The sequence below is a fragment of the Dendrobium catenatum genome, unplaced genomic scaffold (assembly GCF_001605985.2).
Source record: "Dendrobium catenatum unplaced genomic scaffold, ASM160598v2 original_scaffold_117901, whole genome shotgun sequence".
Classification (NCBI taxonomy): Eukaryota; Viridiplantae; Streptophyta; class Magnoliopsida; order Asparagales; family Orchidaceae; genus Dendrobium; species Dendrobium catenatum.
In genome coordinates, this window is record NW_021436336.1 from 186991 (window position 1) to 199012 (window position 12022).

The following is a 12022-nucleotide window of genomic DNA, read 5'->3' on the forward strand; positions in this document are numbered from 1 at the left end:
CCTCTTCAGTAATTTATTAGAATGAATAAAAAATTTGGACATAAGTGAGTCTATTATCAATATGTACAAGCTTGTACATACTATATATAGGATTATGCACAATTTATAAGCTTGCACATAGTGTTTACATTGTGTACAAAATTATACATTGTGTGTACAAACTTGTATATATTGTGCACATGATTGTACACTATGTACAAGCTTGTGGGAATCCTGTACACACTATATAGAATGATGTACATAGTGTAGTAACCCATGTAAATTTATATTACTAATTTTTTTTTATTCTAAGGATCATTAAATAAAAATAATTATAAAGCTTGTACAAACTGTGTACAAGCTTGTTCACTATTTGCATAATATTATACATAGTGTGTACAAGCTTATACACACCATGTACAAGCTAGTATAATGTTTGTATAAGCTTATAAATACTATGTATAGATTGTACATTATGTGTACAAGCTTATGGTAACCATATGCACACTACAACGTACATACTGTGATAACCCAAGTAAAGTTGTATTACTAAAAAAATTATTATTCCAATGATTATTAAATAAAAAACCATATAAATAAACACATAAAATTATATATTCTATTTTGTGTCGAAAATCATGTGTACTTGGGTATCTCTAAGATCCTTAAATAAGTCGAAGACCTAGATGGCCGAAAAAAAAGTGGCTTCTCCAACGAAGGAAATGGGGTTTTGCGTCAACCAGTGTAGGGTCAACAAAGGATGTGTGTTCCAGAAATTAAATATGCATATGATCAATAGGTAATTTAGCAAAAAATAGTAATAATTAAAGGGTACAGGATTGTACACTACATGTATAAACTTGTGCTAATCAAGTGCACAGTATGTTGAATGATGTATCATTATGTGGTAACCCATCTAAAGATATATTACTAAAAAAAATTATTACAAGGATCATTAATTAAAATAAATTATAAACTTGTACATACTGTATACATGCTAGTATACTATTTGAATAGGTTTGTTACTGTGTACAGATTATACAATATGTGTACAGGCTTGTGAAAATCATATATACACTACGCCTAATGATGTACATACTGTGGTAACCCATGTAAAGTTATATTACTAAAATAAATATTATTCTAAGGATTGTTGAATAAAAAATTATATAAATGAACACATCAAATTATATATCCTATTTTGTGTTGGAAATCATGTGTACTTGGATATCCCTAAGATTCCTAAATAAGTTAGAGACCTAGATGACAAAAAAAAAAAAGGGTTTCCCCAACAAAGGAAATGAGGTTTTGCATAAATCAATATATGGTCAACAACGGATGTATGCTCCAGAAATCAAATCTATATATGATCAATAGAGTGCATTAGAAAAAATCAGCAGTAATTAGAAAGATAAAGATGCTATGAGAAAATCACCTATATTCTGGACAATACTATGAGTTTCTTTGTGTTCTGTAGTTATTGCTGAGAAAAAATAAATTTGACAACAGAAATTTGATGTACATATTTACAAAAATGGCATGGTGTTTGATCTTTAAATGCTCTTCTTTTAATTTTTCATGTCTATTCTAGTATATTTCAATAATAGAAATGAAATTCTGATAAAATCCTAAAACTTTTAACATTTTTATTCGATTTGAGAACTGAACGCGACACAACGCTGTCATTTTAAAAAAAAAAAAATATTATATCTGGACTGGGTCGGATCATCACTGACAAAAAAATTATTAATTAAACTAGTTGAACCGAATCATCGAACCACACGTTATTAAAAAACTCAGGTGGATGAAAAAAAAAATCACCCATAAAAAATTGGAGTCCGGGTGTCTAGCCCTACCTTTGGACTCCACACGGAGTACGCAGCAGGTTAATCCTGGTTTTTCTGATTCTTCTCCAAGTTTGCTTCTAGGGGCCCATTGGAAGCAGGGTTGGAAAAGGGAAACAAAAAATGCACTGGGTTAGAGCCGATTCCTCAGATTTCGGCGGAAATCTCCCAATTGCTCGAAGGTAACCTATTTGCACTTCCTTTTCTCTTCAATTCCTCATTCCCATTTTGATTTCTTGTTTTAATCTCGTACATTATCCTGTCGGCAACACTTTTCGGAAATGCAGCGGTCACACTGCGGTGAACGTGGGAAAATCGAAGGTTGTCGTATTTGGAGGCTTCGCCGATCGAAGATTTCTCGTTGATATCTCCGTCTATGACGTTGGTATGCAGTTTTACTCTCTTCCACTTCCTCTTTTCATCACTTCTCTTGTCATGGGTTTCGAGTTTCCTGTACAGATGGATCAGGCTTAACATGCAAAAGTTCCAATAACATTGGCTTCCTTGATATTTTCATGCTATTTAGATGATTATTGAACTGCCTCACCATGATATTAGATTTCTAGAGTAAGAATAGTCGAACACCAAATTTCAATGGTAGAACAGCCTCTGTGGAATCTAATTTATCCTTGAAGCTAACCTGTAAAAATGGTTGTCTAAAAGGGCGTAAAAGGACTTCTTCAGAATGCTTATTTAGATAGTTTTGACGCTACAGACCTCAGTCAAACAATTACTCAAGAAAGCACATTTAGAAGATGAATAAAATTGGTTAAATTGCTCGGTATAAGCTCAGCCGTTTTAAACTCTCACCTGCTATAGGTTGAAGCTTGTTTTGGTTAAGGAGAATGAGCGAATATAATGAGATTGAACTTTATCCGAAATCTTTTTGTTGTTACCCTAGAAGATCATGATTCATGAGATAATTCAATCTCCTTTTCTTTTCTTTTGTCCATCTCTCAGCTCCAATTCAGGGCCCCTTTAAAGAAAAGCAATCATGCCATGCTCTTGAAAATGCATGCCACACATTTAGACGATGGTGGAAGAACTAATAGTCTCTGTAGACGATGGTATTATAATCTATTTGTAAATACCTGGGGCTGGACTTTTTGCTACGTTTCTAGTAACTGGCAACGGTCACATTAGATTACAAAGCTTTAATAGATCCACTTCAGTTTATTTCCCTTTCTCTTGTTTTCCTTATCCGGCATCATTTCAAACTAGGTCTCATTTATGAATCTCAGAAGGCTTTTATGAGATGAATTTAGGACAGTATGCTTTAGATGACGTGGCCCTAGTGGAGTTGACACAGCACCCCTGATGTTGTTTCCCCTTTAAAATGTAGAAGGGTACACGAGTAATTAATTTTATGTAGACGATTCGTCCTAGAGAGTGCTATTAAAATCACAAAATATTCTCTTGAAAGTGTTATTCTGTTGCTTCTTAACTCTCCACCATGGCAGGTCAACAAATCTTCTCGAGAAGTAATCTCCTAATGCGCTTAAAATGCAAGATGCTGGAAACAATTTCTTTTCCTTATGGTCCGTCTCTATTATGGATCTCAGTTGCCTTTACTCCATATGAGGTAGTTGCGAAATCTTCTGTGGAGCAGAGTAACCTATGTATGTGATGCATGGAATGTACAAAAGACTATCACGAAGTTTTGCAATTATGGTTAAAAGGACCATTGAATGAACTTTTGATCTTACATTTATATCCATTTCCCGGGTATTATTGATCTGAAAATTTTGAGGTTTATTTAAGGGACAAACCTTGCCGAAACTATGAATTAACAAAGATGGGGTGTTTCACTTTTGACATTTTGATTATGTAGTGGGACAAATCAGTTATATTTCTCATGCTGAAGCATACTTCTATTTTGCTATATCAATCTAGACAATGATGCATGGTGATGATAGCAGTATTGTCCCAGTTTCACAGATTATTGGGAAAATCCAATGCTGATTTGATACTAAATAAACCACTCTTAAACTCCAGTATGATGCACTTGTCTTTCACTAGGCGTCTTCCAATTCCCTTCACCTTCTATCTCACTGTTTGAAATTTGTTTATCGTTACAAATTTTCTACTTCCGATGACCCCGGTTAGGAAAGTAGAGGTATTAGATTTGACTTATGTTAAGAAAGGTAGAGATAGATCTAAAAAGACTTGGTTAGAAAATATTAGAAATGATTTTTTTTTATTATTTTTAAATAAGAATTTGACTTTTAACATGACACAATGGAGAAAAATGATTCATGTAGCCGACCCACTTAGTGGGACAAAGGCTTGATGTTGTTGTTGTTGTACAAATTTTTTATAAGTAGTATGATTACATAATATAACCATTAGAGCCAATTCTCGGTATTGTAGACCTTTAGTTGCCCTTTTAACTTTAAGAGTGGGTTTTACAAGAAGTGTTCTAAATGTTTGAGGGGTTCTTCTATGCGCAGACAATGGTATTTGGTTTGCTCCTGACTGTACAGGAAGTGGATCTGATGGACAGGTGGGACCAGCTCCACGTGCATTTCATGTTGCAGTTGCTATTGATTGCCATATGTTTATCTTTGGTGGGCGCTCAGGAAGCAAGAGGTGGTATACTTTTCTATTATTACTTGTTCTTGAGTTTTAAGAGTTATATGACGTTGGCACTTACCAAATAATTATCTTGTTAGGTTGGGTGATTTTTGGATGCTTGATACTGGTACGCATGTTCTTCATCTTCTTAAACTGGATTTGTTTTTAGTTCATTCTCTGCATCCAATAATTATGTTTGTGCAAATTTGTAACTACAACTAGAACCTCTATTTATTATTTTCTGAAAAATGCTGGTATTTTGGAATTTATTTTCCTTTGTCCGCATAGTCTATCTAACCATTGTGCTTTAGCATTCTGTATGTTTTTTTATGCTTCTATCATATTATTTTCCTTTATTGGAAATCTATGCTGTGCTACATGATATATCCTTTTTGCCTCATGTTCTAATTTGAAAGAAATGTAATGTGTTTCATTTTCCTATTTCTTGTTGTCAGTCATACTATTCTGTTGGCGTTCTGTGAATTTTCTGAAAAGCTTGCAAGTCCATGTTACCTTTCACATCATCTTTTTTTCTATGAATGAATATTATTCAAGAAAAAAAAAACTATATCTAGCACAGTTTGAGGTTAAATTGAGTTTGAATTCCTATCCAATTTTTTATAGTCTGCTCTCACTTTATTTTACTTTTTTTTTCATTTTTTTTTTCATATCTTGTTTTAATTAGCTTATTTTTAAGCTCTACTTCGTTATCTACATCTCTACCAACTAATTTCTGCCATTATATGTTATTGTCAGAAATTTGGCAATGGTCAGAGCTCACAAGCTTTGGTGACTTGCCATCACCAAGGGAGTTTTCTGCTGCTTCAGCTATTGGAAATAGAAAAATTGTTATGTAGGTATAAATTGAATTCAATGAAATAATTCAGAATAAGCACTTTATTGCCAAAAATACTTCTAAAGTATGAATGTTTTGCAGGTACGGTGGTTGGGATGGTAAAAAATGGTTGTCAGATGTTTATATCTTAGACACAAGTAATGCTATACCGCTTTTGGATTTTTTTAACCTTATCACTGTGTATAAATTCCGTAATTAGATATAGTTTCTCAAGGGTTCTATGCTTTCTCATGTTTTTATAACTAGTATCACTCGAGTGGACAGAGTTATCAATTATTGGTTCTGCACCACCACCGAGGTGTGGGCATACAGCCACCATGGTTGAGAAGCGACTGCTTGTCTTTGGTGGAAGAGGTAAGCTCTAACATTATGCATTTTCTCTTGTTATTTTCACATGTGAAATTTTGAAATTCTTTTTTAGTCTTGGGAAAATAGGATTCACATAGCCGACCCCACCTAGTGGGATAAAGGCTAGATTTTATTGTTGTTGTTGTTTTTGTTTTCTAGTCTTGGGAAAATAATTGAAATATCAACATGTTCATTCCTATTCTAGACGTGCTATGTTGATGATAATCGTTTGATGTAAGAATTTCACGAATTAATTTGAAACAAGCAAGAAGATGCTGCAGCTGCTACAGTGTTGTTGCTAATGATGGGTTTCAAGTTCTTGCTTGCAGAAGTTTCTTGCATGTATAACTTGCGTAAGGGCTGTGAATGCTTATTTCTCAAATTCTACAAGTCATTTCTCATTTTTCCATTGGAGCTAGTGGATGACAGACTTAGGGCTTTGAAGGGTCATTTTTAAGTATGCACGAGGGCTATGAACGTTTATTGACCAGATTCTACATCATTTCTCATAGGAGGCGGTGGACCTATTATGGGAGATTTATGGGCTTTGAAAGGTCTTATTGAAGAAGGTAATGTTTTTTTACCACATTTGATGCTAGATTTTTATGATCAGCTGTTAATTCTGAGACTTAATTTTCTTATCATTCCTTTGATAACTATAAATGTTAAGTAATAGTTTATCCTTATTTGAGGCAGGACAATAACCCTCTTTAGGATTTAATTTAGAGTTTATTTCACATTATATGTATTTTCCCTTAATGTTTATCCTAGAAAATATCTATTAGTTTGGTGTTTATGCAACTTTCCTTTTTATTTGGACGTAATTGTTTGGTTCCTTTCTCTATAAAATAATGTCTTGGACTTACGCGAAGAATATACTTGAATTTGAATTCCATTGGAATTAGCCCCGCCCCCCGTCTTCCATCTCATCCTATCTTGCTTTCCATATTCTCTCAATTCTCATTGAAATTTAGTGATTTAAAGTTGTACTTCTTCGTTATGTTGCTCTACAATTTTGATGTTAAAAAAATTGTCTAGTTCAGTTTACCTAAACACTAGATCACTTCACAAGCTTACTGTTCAAGGTACCTCATCTTGCATTAATTGTTAGGTTACTTCTATCTACATCACTTGATTTTACATCACTTTTATGTGCTTAAGTTGGCATCAAACTTCATCTGTATGCATCAATTATTGTAATAACACGTCTGTCTACAGAAATTGGCATCAGAGCACTTCTATCTACATAACTTGACATCATAGCACTTCTATCTACATAACTTGACATCATAGCACTTCTATCTATATCATTATTCCAGTTCTTTTGTTAGAGCTTCTTGTTAGATTCTTTTCAGCATATGCAGTTTTTTCTTGCTTCATTCATTACCGTTGAAGTATCAGAAACTACTCTTCGCTTTTATGGATTGAATCATTCTGCACCATAGGTAAATGTAATTCTAGTTGTAATATTGTATATTAATTGATGACTATTTTTTGTTTCAATTTGTAAGTATGCTGATGCGTTTTGGAGGTAGAAAACAGCAAAGGACATAAGAGTAAAGTGCAGGAATACAAATTTCGGAGCTACATTACATTTCTTCTTTAAAACAATGCAAGATACAACTGATCTACTATTCAAGAGGTAGATTAGCTCTTCCACAAACCCTAGAAGCCCCTAAAAAACTCTCAAAGAAAACTATAACAGAAACTCATGCATCCCATCTTAAATAACCCAACATTTAGCCCTAAATAGACTTCCCTAATTTCCTCCCAAATCATCCTACTTTTCCTAAATGTTTCCCTCTCCATTTGAATTCAATTTGGATCCTTTTCCCTAATTAATTCCCTCCCAATTTTAACTAAAACATTCCTTAATATCTCACCCTCTATTTCTCCTCCTTACATATTGAATTACAGATTTCCTGGTCCCTAAAAGGGGAGCCGAAACCCCCTCCCTGTATCTGCCCAACTTCTCATCTGGGTTCGATTCTTTTGAACCGTGCGGATGACTCACTCCCGTAGAGGGCGTGGTCATAACAATACTCGCCCCCTAAAGACTTGCCTTGACCTTAAGGTGGAAGGATGAGAACCGTCTCCTAATCTTCTCATATGGATCCCATGTAGCATCATGCTCTTGCAAATCCTTCCACTTGATTAGCACTTCCTGTGCCCTTGTCTCTCCTCCTTGCACACGTACTTCTAGGAGTTCCAAAATAAACTCCATGTTTTTTGTTAAAGTCGAGGGTAGTGAAGTTGGTGTATGATCTCCTATCGCCTTTCTCAGCTGTGGGACATGAAAGACTAGATGCAATGCTGATGAGGGTGGTAGTCATAATCGATAGGTTATTGCTCAAATGCATTCCAAAACCTCGTAAGGCCCAAGTATCTTGGGGATAATTTCTCATTCTTCGTCCTGGCTAGTGTCTTCTGCCTGCAGGGTCTCAGCTTTAAGTAAACCATGTCTTCTGGCTCAATGCTCACCCGCCTTCCTTTTCATGATTTGCTGGACTCTTGACATATGTCCCTTGAGCTCAGATAATATCCCGTCCTCTCCTCTAAGTACTAATCTATACTTAATACTGTTGTAGTTCTATGTCCATAATGAATCAAATGAGGTGATTCTCTTATAGAGAATCCTTAAAGGTTTGTATTTTTTTACTAAATGGTACGAGGTGTTGTATCAATATTTTGCCTAATCAATCCACTTTGCCCAACTCTTCAGCATATCTAATACAAAGCATCTCAAACAGGTCTCCACACTTCTGTTGAGCACCTCTATCTAAGCATTTATCTTGGGATGGTATGCTGTGCTCTCTTCAAGCCGATGATCCAGCATGAGCATTGCCCCTAGTCCGTATCCTGATGCATGCGTATCCACCACAAACGACCTATTGAAATCAGGGAGTGCTAACACGCGTACTTTGGTCATGCCTCTCTTTAGTTGCTCGAAGGCCTGTGTTGCTGCCTCCCCCCCAATTTAAACTATCCTTCATTAGCCGCTTAGTCAATGGCCATGCTAGTACACGATGAGGCTTAAGAACCGTCTCAGCTCCTTAGGTTCTTAGCTAAAGGCTAATCCAGCATAGCCTCAATCTTGGATTGGTCTGTTGCTACCCCTGCTTTGCTTACCACATGTCCTAGGTACTCCACACATGGCTGTGCAAAAGAATATTTCTTTAAGTGACATACAGTTGGTGCTCCCTCAAATTCTTCAGTACAGTCCTCTGGTGACCCACATGCTCTTCCTCCATACGGTTGCATATCAAGATGTCGTCAAAAGATACCAAGACAAACTTTTTGAGGTAGGGTTGAAAAACTCGGTTCAAAAGGGGATAAAAAGTGGTTGGAGCGTTGGTAAGGCTGAAAGGCATTATCAAAAACTCGTAGTGACCTTCATGAGTCCTGAAAAGTATCTCGTGAACATCCCCGACTTCATTTTGTTATGGTGTTACCTTGATTTATGGTCAATCTTTGAGAAGATGATTGCCCCAAATAACTCATCCAGTAGCTCATCAATCACGGGGATAAGAAACTTATCCAACACAATTTTACTTGTTTAGGGCCCTATAATCCACATAAAACCTCCAACTGCCATCCTTTTTCACTAGTAAAATTGTGCTAAAAAAGGGGCTCACATCTCTCCGATGAGCATCTCTATCTCATCATTCTGAATCTGGTGATATCAGTACAGTCGTAAACTAATAGGAGAAGCTTACTCCTTTAAGGTAATAATGTGGTCGTGCTCCCGGAGTGGCGGTAATCCTCTAGACTATTGAAAAAACCTCAGGAAATTGCTATAGAAGCTGATCTACACACTTAGGGACATCGACCTACTCTGAATCTCAAACCTCCTCAAGGCTCTTCAACTCCACCAAGTATCCCATCCCTGCTCCTTGTATTAACTTGACCATGATTTTGAATGAAACCATTGTTCTGCATAGACTGGCATCTCCTTGTAGCATCATCCTCTTCTCTTCCACTTGAATCTTCATAGTCAAGGATTTCCATTTCACCTTTGTCTTCCCGATCGTCTGTAACCACTTCATCTCTAAGATCACATTAGTACTTTCCAAATTCGAAGGAAGAAATCCTCCACTATGTGTATGCCCTTGAGTGACAACACTAAGCTCTTGCAAACCACCCTAGTCCTCTCCACCTTTCCTATTCCCATCATTACTCAAAAGCTCCCCATATCTATCAACTTCAATCCCAACTGGTCCACGACCTGATTGGAGATAAGTTGTGAGTAGCCCCACTATCTACCAAGACCACCACTGGCTGCTCCCTGATCTACTTCCTCACTTTTATGATGTGATTATGTGGAAATTCCACCACTGGATTTAGGGACACTTTTGCTACATCCAGGTGTAAGTGCTCCCTCATATTTCCTCCACCAGATCCTCACGGTCGGTTTCATCATCATAAATAATATATGATTCCCCAAAATCTAATTTGGATTTTCTTTTATCTTTTATTAGCCGACCCCACGTAGTGGGATAAAGGCTTGATGTTGTTGTTGTTGTTGTTGTTGTTGTTGTTGTTTTATCTTTTATTAGGCGACAACCATATCTATTTAATTTCAATTATCAGTAATAAAATCAAATATCAGCAGAAGAAAATTCCATCGATCAAAACATCTATATGCATCTCTATTCATTTCTCTAATATCTTATATAATACTCAGGAATCATATAAATACAATATATAATTTCAGTCTTTAGTACAAAATAATAACTATCAACAGAAAGAAACGACTAATAGTAAACCTTTTTTTTTATTTTTTATATTTTTGACTAATAGTAAACCTAGAGAAACCTGATCAACATCACAATCCTGATCATCTTCCCTGAACTGAAATGATTTAAATCACATATAATGAGTTAAATAGCCCAATAGATCACCAAATCCTATAGCTAACCCAAAATATGGTAAAGAAGCAATATTCATGTGTAATCAGTTCAATATCAATTACAGTCATATGACATGAATGTGTAAAAATAGTAAAACACACATACAGTAGCAATAAAGTCTGTAAACAATAAAACAATATGATACGAGAATCAATAAAGTAGTACAATGTGAAAATCAGTAAATCAATATAGATGTCGAAACCATAAAGCATCATCATAATAATATTATCAAGCAATGACCATCAATAAAGGACTCGCATAGATTAGTAAAATCAAAACATTGGTAAAGAATATAAAAAATCATATCAATGACATAAATTGGGAGTAGTGATATCAATTTAGTAAAACGGTAGTAGTGATATAAATGCAATAAACTAATAACAATAATCACATTCTATATCAACATCAGTGCAATATCGTAATCATATGCTCAATACGTCATATAATTGGTCAATCAAGAACAATAGTAACAATATACCAGTAGTAACATCAATATCAATATCAGTGACAATATCGGTATCTGTAAACCCATAACAATAATAGTAAATTAGTACAGTGATAATAAATCAGTAAATAGTGAACAATAAAAACGTGCAGTAATAATGAATCAGTAACATCCATTTCAATAATCTTATTAATCAAGTAAGTCCTTATTTAAGCGGTGTATTTCAGTATCAGTAATCCGTAGTCAGTAATCGTAGGTTTAATAAACAGAGTAATCATTCTTTTGTCTCATCGGCACAATAATCACTCCTTATAACTGCTAATTAGTATCACATGTGAATCAGTCGAGGATAACACTTAACTATATATTTAAAGGAAAATCCGTTAGCCCACCATCTTGTACAGGTCAGTCAATATTCAGCCAACGTTAGTGAAACCAGCCTTTTACTTAATTTTCTCACATATTAATATCATATTTTTTAGCAGTAATAATGACCAGCTATTACTTAACCACATGTTTACATTTATTCACAATGCTTCTATTAATAGTCTGCTTAAATAAAAAAAACTTGCTTCTATTTAGGAAAAATCATACAAAATTTAATAACTTCTATTTTATTTGGTGAAATTAAAAAATGTTACAATCAAAATTTCTAGAATAATAAATATGATATCATATAAAAAGTTACATGGTAGAAATTCAATAAATCTAGGGAAAATGCAATAAAATCAGTTTTGGGGAGAATCAAATGATTGAAATCAAAATATTTGAAAATAAAAGTAGGATCAGAGTCACCTACCACAATTCGAGCAAATTTTACAAAAATGACGCTAAATTTTTTCTCTCTTCTTGCCTTCCCTTCCTCTTCCATCTTTGGTAAGACACGACATTGAAATTCATATTTTTCATTTAAACAAAATCATTTTAGAAATTTGGGTTATCACATTATAAGGACCTGGAGTGTGCAGTCCTTACACCAATAATATAGTGCATACTTCTAATCATAGTGAAATTATACACCTTCGCTCTTTTGTCCTGCACCTCTTCCTCTGTGAGGTGCTTGAAG

General features: G+C 34.9%; 1 protein-coding gene across 2 annotated transcripts in view; it reads left to right on the forward strand.

The window, feature by feature from the left end:
• The first annotated feature begins 1824 nt into the window (after positions 1-1824).
• Positions 1825-12022, forward strand: part of LOC110093510 (protein GLUTELIN PRECURSOR ACCUMULATION 3) — a 46269-nt gene continuing 36071 nt past the window's right edge. The window contains exons 1-8 of one of the 2 annotated variants that reach the window (XM_020818747.2): positions 1825-2005; positions 2111-2208; positions 4274-4412; positions 4496-4524; positions 5154-5250; positions 5335-5390; positions 5500-5607; positions 6114-6170. In XM_020818747.2, the coding sequence (XP_020674406.2) occupies positions 1947-2005; positions 2111-2208; positions 4274-4412; positions 4496-4524; positions 5154-5250; positions 5335-5390; positions 5500-5607; positions 6114-6170 (643 nt within the window). In that variant the 5' untranslated portion in view covers positions 1825-1946. Of the gene's footprint in view, positions 2006-2110; positions 2209-4273; positions 4413-4495; positions 4525-5153; positions 5255-5334; positions 5391-5499; positions 5608-6113; positions 6171-12022 lie in introns of both variants that reach the window. The other variant, XM_020819982.2, reaches the window with a different exon arrangement.